Here is a 20129-nt window from a genome sequence, read left to right on the forward strand (position 1 = left end):
TCTGCACTAATGCCTCCAGAATAAATTTTTATTTAATTGCATTTTTAGATCAATACAGGGAACAAACAACATAATTAAATATTTTCGAACTATTCAGGAAAATGTTAAAAAAAGATGTATTAAAATAAGTGGCAAAGCTTTAAACACGGTTTCACATTGTTCAAGTTTTAGGTTTTATCAACTGGAGGCAATAACAAAAACGCATAACTCATCCACCTCTGAGCCCCACCCCCTTTTCTTCTCTATCTCCACTTGGTGCCAAGGATGCTCGAGAGTAATGCACACTAGAGCTGTGCAGGAGCAGAGAGTGAGGGAAAACAAAGTGAGAGAAATCAAAAGATAGATACAGGGAGACAGAATCACAAATAAATTAGATTTTTCACAGACAGTATGTGTGAATTGTTTCATAAGTTCATAATGGGTCTACATGGCTCTATAAAGGACTATTTTCTTGGCTTCTTGGACTATGAGACACCAAAAGTGATGGTGGTTAAAAACAAAACTCTTGGAGTTATATACAGAGGAGTGCAGTGTCTTGTGATCACCTATTTCATCTGGTAAGCTTCATCTTTCTGCAGGCTGCTTGCATGCCCACTGTATTTGCTAAAAAAGGACAATCTACTAGACTGAAAGGATCTGGTAACTTTACCGATACATCAGTCATCAGACAATGTATTATGTATGTGTCTTATATTAGTTTTGGTGCTTCTTTTAGGTAACTACGGATTTTTCAAACTCACAAATTGTCGGAAATGCTTCTCATTCGTGATTCACTGAAAACAGATAAACACCATGATTTCTGGAAGCATAACTGATGTCAAAAATTATTAGTTAGTCTTTCCTTGATGCTTTTATTTTGTGATGATCTTATTATTCATCTTATTGTTTCAAATTCTAAAACAATTCTTAGAAGAATACTTGAGTTCAGAGTGCGTCATCTTTACTTCTTCTCTTGGCCTCAGAAAAAAGGGATGAACAGATTCGGGGTAATCTGATACCTCCAATATCAACTGACGTCATGACAGAAAATGTGATATTGAGTGTGTCTGTTCTACCACCCTGAAGGTATGTCTTTATAAGTCAGAAAGCCTACCAAGAGAGTGAAACCCATCCGGAGAGCTCAGTTTACACGCTCATGAAAGGCACCGCAGTTCATGGAGATGATGTCTTGGACACTGTGGAGTACGCGCGACCATCAGAGGTTAATCCAGAACAAATTCTGCAGTGCAAAATTTCACCTCCTATGCTCTGTCAGCGTCATTATGACTTCACAGCAGACTTTACCCTGCTGACTAATTGGATCTTTGTGGCTTTTCACACAGGGCGGTGATGTGATCAGTACAATACTGAGACGGGAAGTTACATATGATCAGATGCAAGGAACCTGCGCTGAGGTGAGAGGCTGACAAAAGCTTTCTTGGCAATAACAGCTACTAAAATGCAGTTACCACAGACACATTTCCCATGATTGAAAATCTGTTTTATTTCAGCATTTCAATGTTGCCAATGCCAACTGTACAACAGACTCTGACTGTGTCCAGGGAGAAGTTAACTTTGATGGCCACGGTACTGTTCTGACTCCTCTCAAATTCTTAATTCAAGCTTGGTTAGTCTGTATTTGCTACAGTTTCTTAGTTATCTGTTTTAAACACTTTCTTGCAGGTAGAAGGACTGGAAAATGTGTTCAGTACTACAACCACACCTTCAAAACCTGTGAGATCCAAACTTGGTGTCCTATTGAGGAGTATGCTGTTGTAAGGTAAGGCAGATGTTAGATAATATCTGCAAAGCTGACTGCTCAAGTTCAGGTCGATTTTATGTGGGTAACCCAAAGGAAAAAGAAAAGGAAAAGATAAGTCCCCAAATATGTTAACTGTAAACTTAATAAGAAACGAGGGGACATAAAGCCAGAGAATCTAGTAATCTTGTGCACAATCCGCAAGTGCAGAAGTAAAATATGGAAAATAAACCAGCCCACAGTACATTAACAGTACATTACATTATTAGCAACACATTAGATTCAGACAGCTAGGTTTGGTCAACAGATAATGCTCCGCCAAAGGCATCTGGGGAGCAGATGGAAGAAGCGTGTTCTGCTTGAACAGACATCTGACAAAATGGTGGATGTGTCGGTTAAACTGCTGCAGAACCGTGTGGGTGAATACGATACGAATGCTCTGACTGGTGGGTGTCTTTCACAGAGAACCAGCATTAGTAGAGGCCATCAATTTCACCGTGTTCATCAGGAACTCCATCCACTTCCCTAAATTTAAAGTGCTAAGGTAGAGTACCTCCACACAAACACACACGCACACACGCACACTTGGGCCAGCATTTCTGGACATTGGAAGACATATAGTTCTGTTCTTGTCGCTGGCAGGGGAAACATCAAAGATGCTTCAAACAAGCGTGACATGCAGAAATACCTCAACAAGTGTCATTATGACGAGGACAAAGAGCCCTACTGTCCAAACTTCCGTCTGGGCTACATAGCAGAACAAGCAAGGGAGAATTTCAGTGAGCTCTGCAGGACTGTGAGTATGAGTTCTGCTATGCAAAAATGGGCTAATGTTTTAATTCATAAAGATTTCTTACTCTAGAAAATATTGAGAAAAATAGATTTTGATGATGGAACATGGATATGTTAAAAATGACCCACTTTGTGGTCATGTAGCATTGTTTAAGTCCGTTGCTATTTTTCCTCAGGGAGGAGTGATTGGGGTTTTCATCAACTGGAAGTGTAATCTGGACATTGATCCTTCACACTGTAAACCTACATATGCCTTCCGTCGCCTTGCTCTACGTAGGGATCAGGTCAACTCTGGTTACTATTACAGGTGAGCTTTTTGCATCAGTATTTTAAACTGTGTATGTCATGTTATCTTATAGTGACTTCCCTCAGCTTTACCTTTGTGGTTTTCTGTGTAATTGTCCAGGTTTGCCAAATATTACAACAAAGACGGGGTCGAGTCGCGGACACTCATCAAGGCCTATGGTATCCGTCTGGATGTCATAGTTCACGGACATGTAAATGGATTCTTGGTCATCACTGCAATTTAAGTTAAGCACACTGTGTTGTTGTTGTGCTCACTGTCATTATATTATTTGCATTTCTTTTTCAGGCTGGTAAATTCAGCCCCATCCCAACCATCATCAGCACGGTGACAGCTATGACTTCAGTCGGGATTGTGAGTAATTACTACATTATTTTCTCATCTTGAGACTTTCAAGTAACAAACACTCTTTCTACCACAAACAGTTTTTCTCTTTTAATTTCAACCATCTAGTGTACCCTCATCTGTGACTGGATCATGCTGACATTTATTGACAAGAACGAAGTCTACAGCGAGAGAAAGTTTGATGAAGTGAGTGAAAGATATCACATAATCAATTTTGACACGTGGGCTCATCTGCATTCAGGGCCGTCTGAGGATGCTGATGAAGAAAAGTTTTATATCTCACAGGATAGATAATAACATGACAACAACCAGTTTTTAAGAATATGTACAAATGTGATTAAGTACTTGTTGTGGTAACACTTCACAGTATGGTACACAAAATGTTGAGTAGTTACCATGGAACGAGTAATGAGCAAATCTAATGATTGCCTCTTCAATGAAAAGTACATTTTAGAGACAACAGGGTTCCCCGAAAAATATGAGAATTTTCTGAACAATGTGTAGGCCTTTTTCACAGAAATAAATCATGAAAATAGTAGTAGCTAAATTCATTTTAGCTGCTTTGGTCTTAGGTTTCAGATATTGTGCATGCTGGCTTGCTGTCACACTTTCATGGCTTTCTGGGACGTTTTAATTGAACAAGGCAAGGCAAGCTTATTTGAATTGCAACATTCAGCGGCAAGTCAATTCATAATGTTTTATGAAAAACCTAAGAAAGACACATAAAATGTCTGAACTACTCTGGCTCTGCGGTGTGTCTTTGTTTCTGCAGAATGATTGTCTCTATTTTTCATGTGTAAATATATTTAAGTGAAGGGTATCTGTCCTCTGCAGGTTGTCAAGGAGCCCAAAGAGCCCATTTCCACCGAGCTCAGCTACATCACCAGCTATGGCTCAAACCATTCAGACCTGTCAGACGGCGTACCGCTGTAACCTCTTCACTGCTGCCTCAGTTTGCGCTTGCCAAGAGTATGGACTCTTCTGTCAGCGGCCTGTGGCAGCAGGACGGCAGCTCTGAGGGGTTTCTCAGGTGTCTGCAACAGCTCAGTTATGGACTGCCAGCAGTCGCTATGCTGTTTTTAGTGGGAATATAAATGGACAGAACTGCTGTAATGAGGAGCATCTGAAAGACAGCTGGCCCTCTTAAAGTCTCTGCCTGTGGGTGGACTCGGTTCATATATCAGATCAAGCCTTGATGGACCCCAACTGTAGGACAACACGATTAATTGTTTCTCTGTCACTTGAGATGACTTCAGTAAGACCACTTAGGAAATGTGTTAATCTTCTCAGTATGTCTTTTATCAGCTTGAGTTTTAGACATAAGAATTACCATAACAATATATAAAAGAAAAGTTGACCTCTTCTTCTTATAAATTCTGCACAATTACAAACATAAAACTGCACTTCATGTTTGAAAAATATAAAATAATATGCTGCTTCATTTTGATCATCTTTCGAACTGATGCGTTCAGCCTAACTAGATGATACAGGAGGAAACAGCCAGAACACGCACAAGGAGAGCAATGAGCCATAATCAGATAAGGGAGACATTTCCTATAAAATGCTTTCTCTAACAAGATTGTGGGGAAGTGTGAATCCATCTGGAAGCCTGAGAGGCATACAAATGCCAGTGGTGAAGAGACTTATGTCTGACAGATCGATATCCCCCCATGATGGATGAAGGAGCACAATAGACAGTGACATGTTAGTGTTTTTGACATGTGCAGAGCCAAAAATTCATGTGCCTTAAAAGGTAGTGCTTATGTTAATCAGTTTTACTACTCAGCTTTAGTCACAGACCCTTTAAGTACTTCTGCATTCATTCCTGCATTTGTCCAAGTGCAGTATGTGTTAGTGAGAAGCTCTAAGGAGAATCTAATTGTGCCTCAAATCAGTCTGAAATGTGATTACTTGTGTAGGAGACACCCATCTGCAGGGCAATAAGGTTAAAGCGATGGAGGTGCATGGGTTAAGATTATTGTGATACGGACTTGCTCACTGCAATCGCCAACAAATGATTTTCACACCTTCAGTAAGTATCCATCCAGAAACAGCTGATCTTTTTTATTATCACTGTGAAAAATGCTCAGTCTGATTCTGACTGGCCCAATAATTCCTCAAACACGTAAATCAAACACAGAAAAGAATCACAATTGCCCACCAAAGAAAAAGTTTGACGATTAACGATTATGTAGCTTGTGATAAAGCAGCCTAATGAGTTTCACTGTTTAAATGGGGGGTAAAGTCAGGGCAGTTCAGGTCTCAAGCTGTGTGGACAGCACAACAGGCACATAAGCGCCAAGTGAGGAGGAAGCTCAATTAAGCAAGTGTGACTGCTGATTAATGAAGAACCCCAGAGTGGATGGCACTCGGGACATTTATGCTTCCTCCCTTTGTGGCAGATGACAAAGTAATTGAGCAGTAAAGACATTCAGGCTCATGGTAAGAACATTTGGAAATACATTTATTAACAGTCAAAATTTGAAATTCATGTACATACATAATTTTATCGCGACACTTCAAATATATCTACAGTCAAGACTTTTTTCATCCAACATGCCTCACCAGAGTCCTGACAACGCAATTCAAACAGACAACATCAAGGCTGAAGAACAAGAATAACAACGTTCACAGATGCAGCTGAGGCAGCGTTGGAGGGCAGATGTCACATCTAGAGAGCATTCTGGCCGACATGTGGGCTCATAACAAGCAACCAGTCGATGGTCTCCTCCAGGAAGCTCATGTTGTAGTGAGACGCTATGTTCCGAAACACTGTGATCTGCTCAGAGAAGCTCTTTAAATGGAAGGAAAAGGAAGAAAATAAAACCACACAGCTGTGAGAACAAATGGTAAATGCCATAAGATTTCATCACTAAACTGAATGATGTATTTGAGAGTTACAAACCTTGGCTGGGAAAGTGAGGTCAAAATCCCCGGCACAGCTGCAGTACAGGGGCATGTTCATTTCCTTCACTCCTTTACATTTTGTACATACCTTTTAAAAAAAAATAAATAAATAAAAAAAAAAATCACACCAGGGTTTCAGATTCAGAAAAAATGCTGCAAAGACTGTTATGCAGCAGGTAATTCAAGTGATGATTCAAGTTTCTTTTAGGGAATTTTTTTATTTATTTGATAGTGCCAGTAGCAATGCAAACAGTAAACATGGAGAAAGAGCAAGATGAAAATAAAAATTTAGCTTAGTTTTTTTTTTTTTTTTTTTTTAACCTCACCAGGTCCTGCAGTGTGTAGCTCATCAGCTTCTTCTGCAGAGCCTCCACCAGGGCCATCTCAATAGACTCAGTCTCATACTGCGCCTGGCAGTTGGAACAGAACCACTGAGGCAAAACTGATCCATCCTGGAGAAAAGAAAACACAACTTAGCTAACTGGAATTTGACACAATTTATCATATTGGCCATCAATGCTCCTCCCTCTCACCTGTGCCATAGATGGATCCTTGCAGAGGTCAAGGTCACGACAGAAATTGCAGTGGTGGCAGATGACCTCTGGCAGGATGTAGGAGCTACAGGGGTCACGAAACTGGGCCTCCTCGGAAAACTCTCCGACATCCACGAGACGCAGGAGGTCTCTTTTCAGCTTGTTCACCTGGTTCACTATGTTGCCGTCCAATGAAAGGACCTGAATGGATGAAAGATGAAATTGAAAAGATGGAATTGCTGGAATTGCACCAGTTTCAAATCTTGTTAAATTGTGCAGTGTGGTGAGAGGAAAATTCAAGGCAGATTTGTTAGCTGGTATGCTTGGTAATATACCTGGCAGACATATTTGATAAACTCCAGTGCTGGATTGTTGAGCGGCAGGTACGATCCAGGCAGCACTGGGAACATTTCCGAGGGTTGGGTCACACTCCTGGTACCCGTCACTTTCTTCTGGATTTTCTGAGTGATGGTGAAGAAGTTCTGTGTCAGTTCACTGGACACATATTCCTGGGAGAAGGAGATCATTCCTGTGGGACAGAGTTTTAAAAATTAACAAGCATCACATCTGAGAGGAAATCTATGTACTTAAAATTGAAAGCTCCACATCCTTAATATAAGTGTGTACACACTATAGTCTGCGACGACACTAATGAGTGCAATGTGAAGTTCCTCAGGCAGCTTCACAAACAGTGTCTTACCAGGAAGAGCACTCAAGTCCCCCACTGCCTGCTGGGAAGCCTGGCTGCCTCCACGTCTCTTGACCGGTGTTGCCCCTGGAGCGTTACGTCTCAGCTCCTCTTTCATGCTGTGGTAGACTGCTGCAATGTAGGCTGGCATGCAAAGAGTGTGTGTGTACGAGTTGGTTAGTTAGAGAGAAAAAAAGCAAGAAAAAACAAAGTCTAGTGTGTATTGATTGATATTATTTACCTGAGACAATCATGAGGAAGTATTTCTGACAGGAGGCAGTTTGGGGCAGATACTGCATGATGTTCCAGTTGCTTTCAATGAGCTCCTCCACCTCATCTGTCTCTCCATCACGATCATCGTCTTCCTCCTCAGCTTCCTCCTCGTCTTCATCCTCGCTGCCTTCCTCATTTCCCTCCCCTTGCCTGTTTTTCTTCTGTTTGGATCCTTCCTATAAAAAAAATAAAAAAAAACATATGGAAGACATGAGCTCTGGGATCTGCTTTTCTCCCCTTAAACACATTAAGAGGCCGAAGTTTCAGTTTGAATTACCTCTCCATACAGGACGCTGGAGGGAAGTTTGCCCTTAACGCCTCCATAGTTGGCCGGATCCATCCAAAACAGGAACTCCCAGCATCGAGAGAAGGAGATGGACAAAGAGTGAAAGATCTCTCTGGAGTGGATGCTGGAGGAGAAACAGTTAGGATGTCTCGAGTTACAATATCACATAAAGATAAAAGAAAAATTCCGTTTTTGATAAAAAACTTTAATACTAATACTGTGATATTTTGGGTAATGGCTTTTCAAAACACACAGGAAGATGCTCATTAATGAATCAATGAACAGAAAAGCCTTTGGTTTCAGCTGTACAATACAATAACAACACTACGATAACCAAAATCCTATAAGATATTTTGCTTTATGTGACAAATTGTTTCGCCTAAATTCACTATTCATTTTTCCTTCCATTAGTCTAATGGTCGGTTCTCCGCTTCTAAATTTGCTTTATAAGATTGACTTCCCATGATGGAGACCACAAAACAATCTGTGGCAAACATCTAGCTGCTCTAATGGGTAATTGTGCTGTGTTCTGTGTTTTTTTCCCCTCTTACTTCAGGCCAGTAAAGACAGATACAAATACTCCGGCTCTAGTCTAGTCTAGGAGTCTGCTCAGATACAGATACAGTTATTTGCTATGTAAAGAGAGGGCGGACTACTGCCATCTTGAACAGTGTGCTGTAATCTGAGCTTCACTGGAAGCCGGGACAGCTAAGATGAGAAGCAGGCTATGCAGTACTGCTACAGTTTGATTGGAGTTTTGTGAGCAGAATACGTCGTTATTGAGTGAACAGTGCGAAATGCAAAATTTGTTTTGCTTTGAGATGTTGGTGCTCTCATGTGGTATCTCGTGTGGTATCTAGCCAGGTACAGAAAATGGATGGATGGATGTTTACAGTGCAGAAATGTACACTCTCTATTATGTGTGACCTGTGAAGGGTAAACATCTGACCTGTTGGTGATGTACTCTACGTAGCCGATTGCGTCATCTATCCTCCGTTTTTTAGTACACAAGATGATTCTGTTGAAGTTTCCGTACACCACAGTGGAGCCGAGACGTTTGAACTCTGAAACCAATCTGATAGCAGAATGATAATAAAGATTAATAAAAGATGACGACACTGGAGCTGTTATGTAAGTTAAAAGGAAGAAAGATGACAGCAGCATGATGGAGAGAGATTCTTGTCAAAAATCAAACGATAACAGCGCTGGCTCTACAGGTTTTTGGAGAGATTAACAACTTGTTGAAATACACGCACAGAAAATGTCTGGCAGATATTACCATCATTTCAAAACACTTACTGTAGAAACACCTTCTTCATCATGTTGTGCAGGGTGCGGTGCAGCGCAGGGTCATAGAGCAGAGAGCTGGGGGAGCGCAGCCAGCGGTAGAAGTGCATCACCTGGTTGTCTGCGTACACGTTGTGGTACTGCGTGATCTCTCTGACCCATCCGACCACCATGCTCTTCAAGATCCTGCTCTCACAACACAGAGCAAACACTAAGATGAGCATAACACCAAAACAAATCATGACAAGCTTCCTTAAACAAAGAGGAACAACTAGAAGCATGAATAGTCACGCACGACTGATGTTTACACACCTGAAGGTGTTGGAACAGAGAGCGGTCTCATCATAGCTGGCGAGAGAACTGGCTCCCTGGTTTCCCGACATCATGTCCTCTAAGGAGGCCTGTTGGATCACATCAAAACTGACACCCAGACTGGCTCCACCCTCCATGTCATTTACATGCTGGGACTGAAGGATGGTGTTCACTGCCAGGCTCTGAAGGTCCAACTCCACACACACTGAAAAAAAAAATAACAAAAAACAAAACTAAAAACAGGAGCAGGGTCATCTGTAAATAGAAAAAATACAAAACCGCACAGCTGCTTTATGATCTTTCTCAGATTAAGTAAATTAAGTTTGTTCCAGATGTTTGGGTACCTGTGGAATAGCACCCTTGAGCATTGATCTCCACAGAGCCCCTGTCATCACTTTCCATCACCAGACGACTGTCATCAGCCTCCTTTCCCCCAAGGTCGGGCCTGGCTGTGGGTGAAAGCCACAGCAGGTGGTTGTGTTTCCGTAGATGTCTTGCCAGGAACAAGTCTGATCCATAGATGGAGACATCCTGAGGCAAGTTCCCCACAGGTAAGTGGTAATACCTGAAAATGAGAAATTACATGAGTTTTAAAAGCTCACGTTTCTTGAAACAAAATCTGAGCAGCAAAGTAGAGATGTCAGAAAGTGATCCATCCTCTCCAGGTCTTTTCTCTAGTGAGAATAAGAAATCCACGCTTGCAGTATGTAGTTCATACCTGGCCATGTCGAACGCCTGTGACAGGCAGCTGTCCAGGTTGAGGTAGTGGCGGATCATTCGGCGGGCACCGTGGCGCTGCCAGTCCAGCACATTATAGCTGATCTCATCAATCACATGTACTGGAACGACTGGAAACTCCTCAAGCACCGGCATTCCTGCAGCCAACCGCCGTAGCTCCCAGTTTGACTGCATGGCGATGAGTGTCGGACCACGACGCTCTTCCTGTCAATGGCAACAGACAAAGCAGACACCATTAGTAAAGTCTGTTTATATGATCATTTGAAAATAATCAGATATTTAAATAGCTCTGGTGTATTTCACCTTGTAGTTGAGCAGTATGCGCTGGAGTGCGCGGTAAATGGCCTTCACGTCGTTTTCAGCTCGGACCTCAAAGTTGTGTTTCTCCGGTGGCAGGAGCTCCTCGGTCGTCTTCTCAAGGAGAGCTGTGCGTTCAGCTGTGTAGAGGTTACTCAGGTTGGGCATCTGGTTGCTTCTGACCTTGTGAGACAGACAGAACCCCATTATTAGGCTGTCAACATAACAACATACATTTGTTGGCACGGGAAGAGCCTCACTTGACAAAATATGAATCAATATATCAATGCGGTGGCTGTGGAAGAAATAAAGAGCTGTGTTGTTCTTACTGTGTCCAGGACAAAGATGCTGGCTTTGCGCTGGGAGGGGATGAAAAGGCCAAACAGAGCCTTGTGACCCTGGCTGTGATGATACAGGTACATGTGGCGAACACTCCCTGAGAAGAGGAGGAACATAACAGTGATATAAAACTTGTTACATATCACAAAGCTCATGAGGAGGATCCCACAATATCAGGCCAAATATCAGCGATCGGTAACTGCAACAAACGGAACAAAAATCCACATGAGATCATTTTGACTTATAAATGACCAGTACATGTGAGACAGGTCTCACCAGGTTCCAGGTAGCTGAACTGAGCCAGAGACCTCATCTCCAGGTGCTCCAGGTCAAAAGTGTCAGCCTCCCTCCCGGCCAGATCCCTCACGACATGTTTATTGACCATGCACACACAGCCGAGCTGCACCAGGGCACGAAACAGCAGTGGGACCTGCAAGAGATCACATTAATGCTTCATTCTGTTTACAGTGACATACAAAGTGGTCTCAGACACATGGTAAAAACACAAAGAGCATCGTAACTGAGCGGTGTGTGTGTACACACATATGATACCTGTGTTTCATAAACCCCTTCAATGTCTGGAGCAGAGAGGTCAGCATTGATCTCATTGATGTGCTCCTGGTACATGTCCTCTGGTACACTGTACTCATAAAGGTAGTACACCATGTTGGAGCGAGGCAGCATGCGGTTCACCTGAAGCCAGTTAAAATTTATTGGGTTAACTTAGTGTAACAACACACGCTTTCATGCCATGTACAGCAACTGAAATGCATTTTCTTATTACTTGCCTTTTTGTACATGACCCCCTCCTCCTGTTTCGGGACCTTCTGATTGACGTAGAAGACACGTGGGATGTTGAGCTTCATGCAGTGGAGGTCATTTCCAATCACAGCCCACAGCTTATACAGACCAGGGTGGCTCGTTTCTGCGATCTGACAGGGACAGCGAAGAAGACACGAGATTAGATGTTTGGGTTTTTTTGGGGGGGATTTTGTTAGTTGTTAAGTGACTTCAGGGTGATAATGGAGGTGACTCTGCCCCACACCTGCACAATTTGCCAGGGCATGTCCAGGATGCTGCGCGCTGTTCTGCGGAGGAAGCTTCCTAGACCAGTGGTGGGGCCATCCCTGATTACTCCTCCCCCTACAGGTTGTGCTTCGCCATCAAGAAGCCTCCTCCTCTTCTTTCTCTCCTTCCTCTGCCTCAGCTGCAGCTCCCACTTCTTCTTATGGTAACGTAGCCACACCAGACGCTCCTCCTGTATGCAGACAGAGCCAGTCCTCATGTTTTCTGAAAGCTTTGCAACATTTCTGTGGGAACGCTTGTTGCCGGCTAGCTTACCCGTGTCTTTCCCATTGGCGGAGGGGGCCCCAGGATCTCCCTCCAGGACTGGGTGAGCTCCACATCCTGAGACTCCACCTGGCTGTCCTCTCCCTGAGAAGCCCGTTTCCGCTTGGTGCTGATGAGGATGGCTGGCTGCAGAGGTCTGGCAGGCATTCCAAAGTCCTCTATGTCTGCAGCTTGGCCCGCTTGAAGAGGCTGATGGGCCACCTGAGACAGAAGAGGCCATTTTAAAAAGAACAACAAGTGAATAATGGGCCAATAAGATGGGCTGTTGGCAGACCACTGATGACCAAGAAGAAATCTTTCCATGTTGACAGTCTGACAGGACATTTTGCTGAGAGGTGAACAAACCTGTCTCTTGCCCTCGCTGGTAAACAGCTCACTGATTTTCTTTTGCTTGTAAATATCATTTTTCTCCAGAAGTTTCTTGTGAAGCCAGTCAGGATGCCTCACTCTGGGCACCGGATTCTTCACCTGATGTTGAACAGAAACAATTAAGATTTTACCAGAACATCGACCTCAGCCAGAGAGACCAACGTGTGGATCATTTTTACCTGTTGAAGAGCTGCAGGGATTGTGATGATTTTCTGGATGGCGCTACCCAACCTCTCAATGTAATAACTCCAATCAAGGATCTGAAAAGGGCCACAACAGAAATGTTAATTTCAGAGAGACCACACAAGCATATTCACACAGAAAACTAAAAGCTTGTATTCAAGAGCAATGTTTATGTTTTGTCTAAACACTCACAGAGCGGATGTCCAAGTCATGCAGGCTGGGCATCTTCAACCACTTACGAAGGAAATGCTTCTTCACACTGGGCTCTGCCTGGAAGATGGCCAGAGGAATGGCTCTGACGGAGAGGAACAAGTGTGTCAGTGTCAAACTCAAAGCTCTTATGGTAAAGCTGCTTGCCCACCGCAAACATTTAACTCTGAGAAAGCAATTCCGACATAATTTTATTTGGTCCAGAGAATGTATTACATCTACCATCATGGCATGTGGGATTCAACCGAGCTGATGTATTTGACCTGTCTGCCTATTGGACATCTGACAGAATGGCTATAAAAGGAAAGTTCAGAACACACTGAGGCTCTGACAGAAAACATCCAGACAGGAACTCAATGGAGCCTGACTAATGCAAGAGGATGAAGTTGTATTCTCATGACAACAAAGGAGCTGTCATTAATTACACTATACGGACAAAGGTATTAGGACACATCTCTGTACTACTGAATTCAGCTGTGGTATGGGGCTGTTTTGCAGGGGTTGTGCTTGGCCTGTTAAGGGAAACAATGCTATGCTTCCAATTTTGTGGCAACAGTTTGTTGAAGGTCCTTTTCTATTCCGACATGACTGCACCCCAGTGCACAAAACAAGCTCCATAAAGACATGCTTTGGATGAGGTTGGTGTGGAAGAACTGGACTGGTCCAAACAGAGCCGTGAGCTGAAACCCAACAACTCAACTCTCAATGTTGTCCCAATACTTTTGTCCATAGAGTGTATTATTGACACCTAAATGCCTGCTGATAGAAGGTCAAAACAGACCTCAAACAGGTCACCACACCTCACACTGTTTTGCTTTGATATGAAAGGTTGAACATGGGGTTTTGTAACCAAAGCACAAATACTAAACTTCATGTTTTAAGCAATATACCTATACACAATATCTAAGAATTTCTACTGTGATGTCATAGTTTACTAGTGATGGGAATGAAGCTGGTCATGAAATGGTTTTAAAGTGGCTCGATCTGAACTCTCCACTGCCCTAAAGTCTTAAAGTATATTTCCAGAGCTGCTGTCTCACCTCTCTGTGACAGGCGAACCCTCTGGTTTCCGGGAGATGACGTAGCGACAGCTGAGGCCAGCATCTTTCACCATTTGGTCTCCCAGGAATTCAGCCAGTCTCTTAGCTGTGCTGATAGAAGTGGACTTCTGCTCTCCGTAGTCCTCCAGCTTTCTGGACATTGAACGATTCTCTGAAATCAGTTCAAACAGCTCAGCATCTGGCATGTTTGCAGCCTGCAAAAGAGGTGAAATAAATCAATCAGTGTCTCGTGAAGAGGATAAGAACAAGAAACACCATTAACTGAGCTTTCACAATCACAGATTTTTACCTTGCTGTACAGAACATCCAGCCAGTAGTCAGCCACTTTGGCCACAGAGGCGTACACCTCCTCCAGAGTGGTGCCTTTGAGGAAAGCCTCAAACACAGATGATTGAAAAATCTTAATGAGCTGGAGCTCTCCTCTTCTCTTCACCTCAAAACCCTTCAGCTCAGCCAGGGAGCCGTCCTCGTTAAACACAGCATACCTAAAATGAACAGAGAAACCTCAAATCAAACACTTTAATTTGACACGCAGCCCTTTCGCTGATGTTGGTAACTGATCCATCCTATCTGACCAGGGCCAGAAGTCTAAACTCACTGCTGCGTTACCTTTTCTTCAGCTTCTTCCCTTCCTCTTTCGAGGCAGGCAGGATCATGGCCAGGTACGGTCCGTCCACCTCAAAGAAGATGCTGTTCTCTGACCTGATGTTGTATGTGAGGGAGGCGGGGTCGACCAGCTCGTGGTACTGATTGTTGGTGAATCCCTCCTTCACCATGATGTTCAGCATGGCCCCTGGGTAAGAGATCGTCACCTTGGGCTTCTTCTCATTACTGGCTTTCACCACAAAGTTCTCAGGAAAGGTGTTGGGCAGGACACACCAGATACCATCAGTGTCCAACTCGAGTGGCCTCCTGAGGCGCAGAGAAGTGAAGGACATGATATGTGTGTGAAATGGAAATGAACTTACCGGTAACTATTTTTTTAGTTCACAAATTAGATTAGGAATCTGGTTAAATATATGATTCATTTATGCAACTCTTACTCTGACCTGCAATATAAATAATATCTGCTACTAAAGCACATGATGTAGGAGCAAACCAAAGTAAGATAAAAACAGTACTGCAGGAGCTGGATTCAAAACGAAAAGTTGGCAAGAACTCAACAGTGGATGCCATCCAACTCCATCTTCCCTGGACTGGAGTTGACTTGGCGCTGAGCAAAAAAGGTAATTTTTATAATCAGATATCACATTATCAAGATGACACTCACCCTATTTGTTCGATGAGCTCTCTGGCCTGAGTGATGATGTTGGCTCCAGTGTAGCACACAATGCCAGCCATCTCCATGGAGTACCAGCGCGCCCTGATGGAGACACACACACACACACACACAGAAGTGACATCAGTTGTTTATTACACAGGAAGATCTGATTTCACCAGCAGCAAAGGACAAAAAGCTCATGCAGCGATCCAAGTAAGGTGACATTTGGTGATTTGAATGACGTAAACTAAAGCTGATTCCTACCCTTTCCTCATGACGTAGCCGTAGAAAGAGTTGAGGATACACTTGTGAGCCAGCTGAAGAGACTCGTACAGGATCTCCATGTTTTTGCAGCGCTTCACCTCAGCAGCGTCTCCGCTGTCCTGAGCTGCTGAAAGCTTCTTCTTCCACACCTTGAGCAAAAGGTCATGTGAAAGGTGCGTACTTTACATCAGGTAAATTCGATATGTGTGAAGGTGTAGTGAATTGAAAATACTGTAAAGCATGAGGAGAATTGTTATGTAAGTGAACCAAAACGCACCTTGTGGAGTCCTTTGAATTCGTACCGTCGATCTCTGAAAGCTCTCACAGTATCGACGTAGAAGGAGTTTTCTCTCTGACAGATGGTGGTGACTCGCTCCTCCAGCCTGGTGATGTGGATCTTCTTATAGGCCTTCTTACAGTAGTCTGAGACAAAGAAAAGACAGGTCAAACTATGCTTCGGCAAACAGTAATTCACAATGTTTATAGCCAAAGTGTAAGGAGCCAAAAAAGAGAGAAAGAAAGTAAGCACCTGCCAGGCGTTTCTTCTCATGTTTGGCCTGCTCCTCCCTGCTGAGAGAGTGGAAGGCTCGAGGTGGACCGTTGGGGTAAAATGGCGGGAATTTCTCAGATTCAAGTTGCTGCTGGATGCGGTGGAACTCACTGCGGCTGGCGGGCACTGCAGACAGAGGGAAAAGTGTGTGTGTGTGTGTGTGTGTGTAGTGGGGGGATTTAACCCAACATCTGGAACAGGAAGAACACAATTATCCAACACAAACTTACTGATTTCTCCTCTCCATTGCCAGGTCATCCTCCTCTGGCAGGAGCCACCAGGCTTGTTAAAGTCACAGGCAGCACAGGTGGCCTCATCAACCATAGCGGATGGCTGTAAAAGTAGAAAATATAAGCATTGAATTCCATGCATTTCTACATGTTTCATTCCATGTGTTTTTCTTTTGATTTCTCTTTCACCTGCAGGCGGTTGGTGAGGATGATATTAGGGTACATCGCCCCAACGTCCAGATGGTAAATGAGGGGGCATTCGATTCTGTTTGGAACCTCCTTCAGGGAAGTCAGCTTCTTTTTGATCTCATCACAAACCTGAGAAAATACCAGAGGTGTTTAATTACTTTAAGCTGAGGACACTGGGTCGACAAAGGGAGAAAAAAAGGAAGAAGAAGAAGTAGAGCCAACAAACCTCATTAAAGTTGGTGACTTGCTCCAAGGGGATTTTCTCCTCTTCCTCAATGGCGTGACGCATTGTCCTCTCAACTCTTTGCAGCAGGAAGTCAAACGCAGCTGGGTTCTGTTTACACACCGGAAATCAAATCATCACGCCAAAAAAAAAAAAAAAACAAAACAAAAAAACAAAAACTAGTGGAACAGAAAACCTGTAGCTGTAATCTAAACCGAGACGTACCATTTTGAATCGGCAGGGGATGTCACTGCGGAAGACTCCAGACTCCAGCGCCTCCACGTGGCCGCCCACGTAGGTCTCAGAGTCCATGACGTGGCCGTCGTCTGTCAGTTTGTTGAAGACCTGCTCCTGCTTGTTGGGGAAGACGATGTTTGCGTGGAAGGCCTGCACCATGAGCAGAGCCTCACACAGAGTCCCAGAACCTTTACGCAGCACCTGGTAACAGATAGACAATACAAGAAAAGCAACAATTATTAATAATCAAAATGCATGTTATTTATTTTTTTTATGGATTTCAGTTGCCTTTGACAAACCTCATCAGGCTCCATTGGGATGATGGTGCACAGAGCGAAGATGAAGGGGTGAACGTATTTCATGTACAGGTAATATGTGGCCACAGCATCGGACACAGAGTAGGTGGCTAAAGTCTGACAGAAACGCAGAGAATAGAAAAAAGTCAACAAAATTACAAAAGCTCATTCAGAACAATTCTTAATTTTCCAAGCTGAAGTCCACTTCTGTACCTGTGGCTCCTCAGTTGCCATGCGGCACATCTCCTCTGGGTCCAGCTCCACTGGGTCATAGCCCAATTTAGCCTTTGCTGCTGCCTTCAGATTGTGACTTCCCACTGGCAGGTAGCTGTCTCTCTTTACCCACCTGACACAGAGGAGAAACAGGTTGGGAGGACAATTAATTAGTCTAAAATTAACCATTACCCTTCAGTGTATATTTACATTAACCACACAGGAATCATTTTAACAGTGTCTGAGTTGTGCAGACCTTAAGCAGTCCATGTGGATGGCTTGACTGGACTTGTACTCTCCCTGGCTATCCTTCTGGAAACCGATCTCCCTGTGCATGCTCAGTCCATGGAGGGCAGCCCGGGTTTCAACAAAAGGCCTTGAGAGAGTGGAAACGAAGTGAGAGGGGTGACGGGTAAACACCACAGGACAGTGAGTAATTCACGTTATTGTGTTACACAAACAGCAGCAACTCACCAGTCAAAGAAGTCTCCATTGTAGGTTACAAAGATGTTTGGCTTGGTTTCCTGAACGTGATCGAACCACCTCTGAATAAGCGCCGCCTGCAGCCAAAGTCAAAGTTACCACATATTATTACACTGATGCAACCACGCAGCATTACATTTTATACTCAATACTTTGCAGCACTTCAGTTTGTTTTTATTTACACTGTAGCAGATCCACTGTTGTGCACCCACCTCATCATCCTCATTGAAAACAGTGAAAGGCCCTTCATATTCGGGCTTGGGAGTGAACTCAAAATCTTCAATGTTCTCAGAGACGATCTCTCTGTTTGTGATTAGAAACCCCTTGAAAACAAAAAGACACCTGGATTAAAAACAGAATAATACATGTTATAAACACGTGACGGAAACGTAACTCACCTGCCCATCGATCATGTAGGAGATCATCATAATCTGGTCGGTCTCCGCGTCTGGGAATTTCAGTGGCAGTTTGGTGGTCTCTATGTCGAAAGCCAACACAACAGGGTCCTAAGAAGAACAAGAAATGATGCTTTGTAAGAGTCACCGGCAAACGCAAAACTGAACAAACGACAGATCCCACACAGCAACATAATGAATAAAATCATCATACTGGTCGCTCCACGAGATCATCTCTCCGTACAATCTCTGGGGGGTAAGCGTTGCCTCTGTATCGAACATTATACCAGTGAGCCTGAGAAACAGAGACAGTAAAGATTAGAACGGCAAAACACGTGTCTCTTAGACGACTTAAAAAAATAAAAAAATTGGGATCAGTCTTTACCACGTGGATCTTGAGGTCGATGGACAATCGCACATGATAGGGCACGTCATATTCTCTCATGTCCACTATGTTGTCTAATTGGTCTGAAATACTCTTCAACGTCCCGTCCTCGTCTGCTGACGTCACATTTCCACCTGATAAGGCACTGTAGGAACCAACGAACGGATCAGTGTTGAACTGGAAATAACCTTATTAGAGATTACTGGGACGGGTGGTGGGTGTTACCTTGATAACATTGAGGTGTAGGCGTCGTTGGACTGCTCCCTCTCTCTGTTTTTACGCACCGCCGGGGAGATCTCACGCTTGACTTTGACGAGGTCGTCCACGGTGTTGAACGAGAGCTTGATGTAGTTTCTCTTCAGTCCAACTAGATGGTTCGGCTAGGGAGACCAAGCCGGTACAGAACAACACCGTTAGTGTTGTTCCGGAACAAACAGGTTCTATAATATGAAAAACTTTAACAATTTTTTAACTCTCACCAAGTCCAAGTCCTCCTTTGGCACAATTTCCAGCTTTGCCACCTTTCCTTGGAACTTCTTTGACAAGTATGAGATAACTTCTCTGTCGCAGTTCTGGAAATAAAACCCTTTAAGTAAAGAGTCTTTGAACATGTCTGAGTGACATATGAAAAAAAATGACAGACTTACCTTTTTTGTTGCAATGTAAAAGTATGGCTTATAGGGAAGAGCCACCTACAGACAGAAGAAACCCCAGCAGGGACACATTAGAGCAATGGAAAAAAAATGTGGGGTGGACGAACATTTTTCAAATGTTTTTATAATTGTGTGTCACAGCACTTTCCAACACACCTTGAACCTGTTTCCGTCCTCCTGTATGAAATAATAGTCCACAGCACTGATCATCCTCTTGTCTTCATCCAGGATCTCTGTCTACAAGTGGGAATAAAGTGTCAGATTTATTTATCACCTTTTCTCCTTAACACTTTGAAGAACCTCAAACACGATCCCGAGCAGACTTACAGGATGCATGTTGATCAGCCAGCCCGTTTTCTCCCCGGGCTCCTTCATCCTGTCGAAGCCGAAGCGAGCGTCCATCTCGTCGGTGAACTGGCTGCGCTCCAGCCGCTTGAGGGCGGACATCGAGGATCCATCGTCCCTTGTTCAAACACACACAGGACAGATACGTTAAGCTCATGGTTTCTCTCTGTCATCAACCGGGGCGCTTAAAAGATGTGGCTGACAGTCTAAACGAAAGAGTAACTCACTGGTTTTCCTGATCTCCTCCACTTTGTCCTCGGTCCGCTTTGTACCTTCCACTGTTTTGCAGAACCATCTTTTCTTGTGGTCTGCCGGCTACAACGCGGAGAAATAAATTAAAGGCCCATTCACATTTAATAAATCTGTTGAATCTGGTTGTGAAATTGCTTCAAA

At 43.6% G+C, this 20129-nt stretch overlaps 2 protein-coding genes across 2 annotated transcripts; one reads left to right on the plus strand and one right to left on the minus strand.

The window, feature by feature from the left end:
- The first annotated feature begins 273 nt into the window (after nucleotides 1–273).
- p2rx2 (purinergic receptor P2X, ligand-gated ion channel, 2) lies at nucleotides 274–4569 on the plus strand. Its single transcript, XM_046386363.1, has 12 exons — nucleotides 274–557; nucleotides 1066–1201; nucleotides 1323–1394; nucleotides 1491–1566; nucleotides 1663–1759; nucleotides 2202–2282; nucleotides 2381–2534; nucleotides 2707–2837; nucleotides 2937–3027; nucleotides 3123–3188; nucleotides 3288–3365; nucleotides 4014–4569. The coding sequence occupies exons 1-12, from the start codon at nucleotides 391–393 to the stop codon at nucleotides 4110–4112; spliced, it is 1248 nt and encodes a 415-aa protein (XP_046242319.1). The 5' UTR covers nucleotides 274–390; the 3' UTR covers nucleotides 4113–4569.
- Nucleotides 4570–5626: 1057 nt separating this feature from the next.
- Nucleotides 5627–20128, minus strand: pole (polymerase (DNA directed), epsilon). The gene is made up of 48 exons (XM_046387333.1): nucleotides 19964–20128; nucleotides 19719–19854; nucleotides 19548–19628; nucleotides 19386–19430; nucleotides 19218–19310; nucleotides 18964–19118; nucleotides 18739–18883; nucleotides 18568–18648; nucleotides 18357–18464; nucleotides 18171–18281; nucleotides 17950–18035; nucleotides 17732–17851; nucleotides 17476–17608; nucleotides 17266–17379; nucleotides 16955–17167; nucleotides 16733–16840; nucleotides 16507–16635; nucleotides 16318–16420; nucleotides 16067–16213; nucleotides 15815–15960; nucleotides 15538–15686; nucleotides 15283–15375; nucleotides 14622–14924; nucleotides 14302–14497; nucleotides 13992–14206; nucleotides 12934–13036; nucleotides 12738–12818; nucleotides 12535–12657; nucleotides 12181–12390; nucleotides 11885–12097; nucleotides 11628–11771; nucleotides 11392–11532; nucleotides 11116–11269; nucleotides 10830–10936; nucleotides 10507–10683; nucleotides 10184–10407; nucleotides 9810–10030; nucleotides 9466–9670; nucleotides 9166–9339; nucleotides 8816–8941; nucleotides 7858–7990; nucleotides 7549–7756; nucleotides 7320–7451; nucleotides 6955–7148; nucleotides 6620–6820; nucleotides 6413–6538; nucleotides 6085–6174; nucleotides 5627–5973 (listed from the first exon to the last, which is right to left on the minus strand). The coding sequence occupies exons 1-48, from the start codon at nucleotides 20029–20031 to the stop codon at nucleotides 5851–5853; spliced, it is 6888 nt and encodes a 2295-aa protein (XP_046243289.1). The 5' UTR covers nucleotides 20032–20128; the 3' UTR covers nucleotides 5627–5850.
- Between the last annotated feature and the right edge of the window lies 1 nt (nucleotide 20129).

Source organism: Scatophagus argus, chromosome 4 (genome assembly GCF_020382885.2).
Source record: "Scatophagus argus isolate fScaArg1 chromosome 4, fScaArg1.pri, whole genome shotgun sequence".
NCBI classification, from domain to species: domain Eukaryota; kingdom Metazoa; phylum Chordata; class Actinopteri; family Scatophagidae; genus Scatophagus; species Scatophagus argus.

Coding starts and splice junctions, on each gene's coding strand:
- p2rx2 (XM_046386363.1), top strand. CDS start 391: ATGTGTGAATTGTTTCATAAGTTCATAATGGGTCTACATGGCTCTATA. Junction 2,535..2,706: donor TCAGTGAGCTCTGCAGGACT/GTGAGTATGAGT, acceptor ATTTTTCCTCAG/GGAGGAGTGATTGGGGTTTT. Junction 2,838..2,936: donor AACTCTGGTTACTATTACAG/GTGAGCTTTTTG, acceptor GTAATTGTCCAG/GTTTGCCAAATATTACAACA.
- pole (XM_046387333.1), bottom strand. CDS start 20,031: ATGGTTCTGCAAAACAGTGGAAGGTACAAAGCGGACCGAGGACAAAGT. Junction 12,391..12,534: donor CCAGCGAGGGCAAGAGACAG/GTTTGTTCACCT, acceptor CTTCTGTCTCAG/GTGGCCCATCAGCCTCTTCA. Junction 11,533..11,627: donor AGGGGGTCATGTACAAAAAG/GCAAGTAATAAG, acceptor AACTGGCTTCAG/GTGAACCGCATGCTGCCTCG.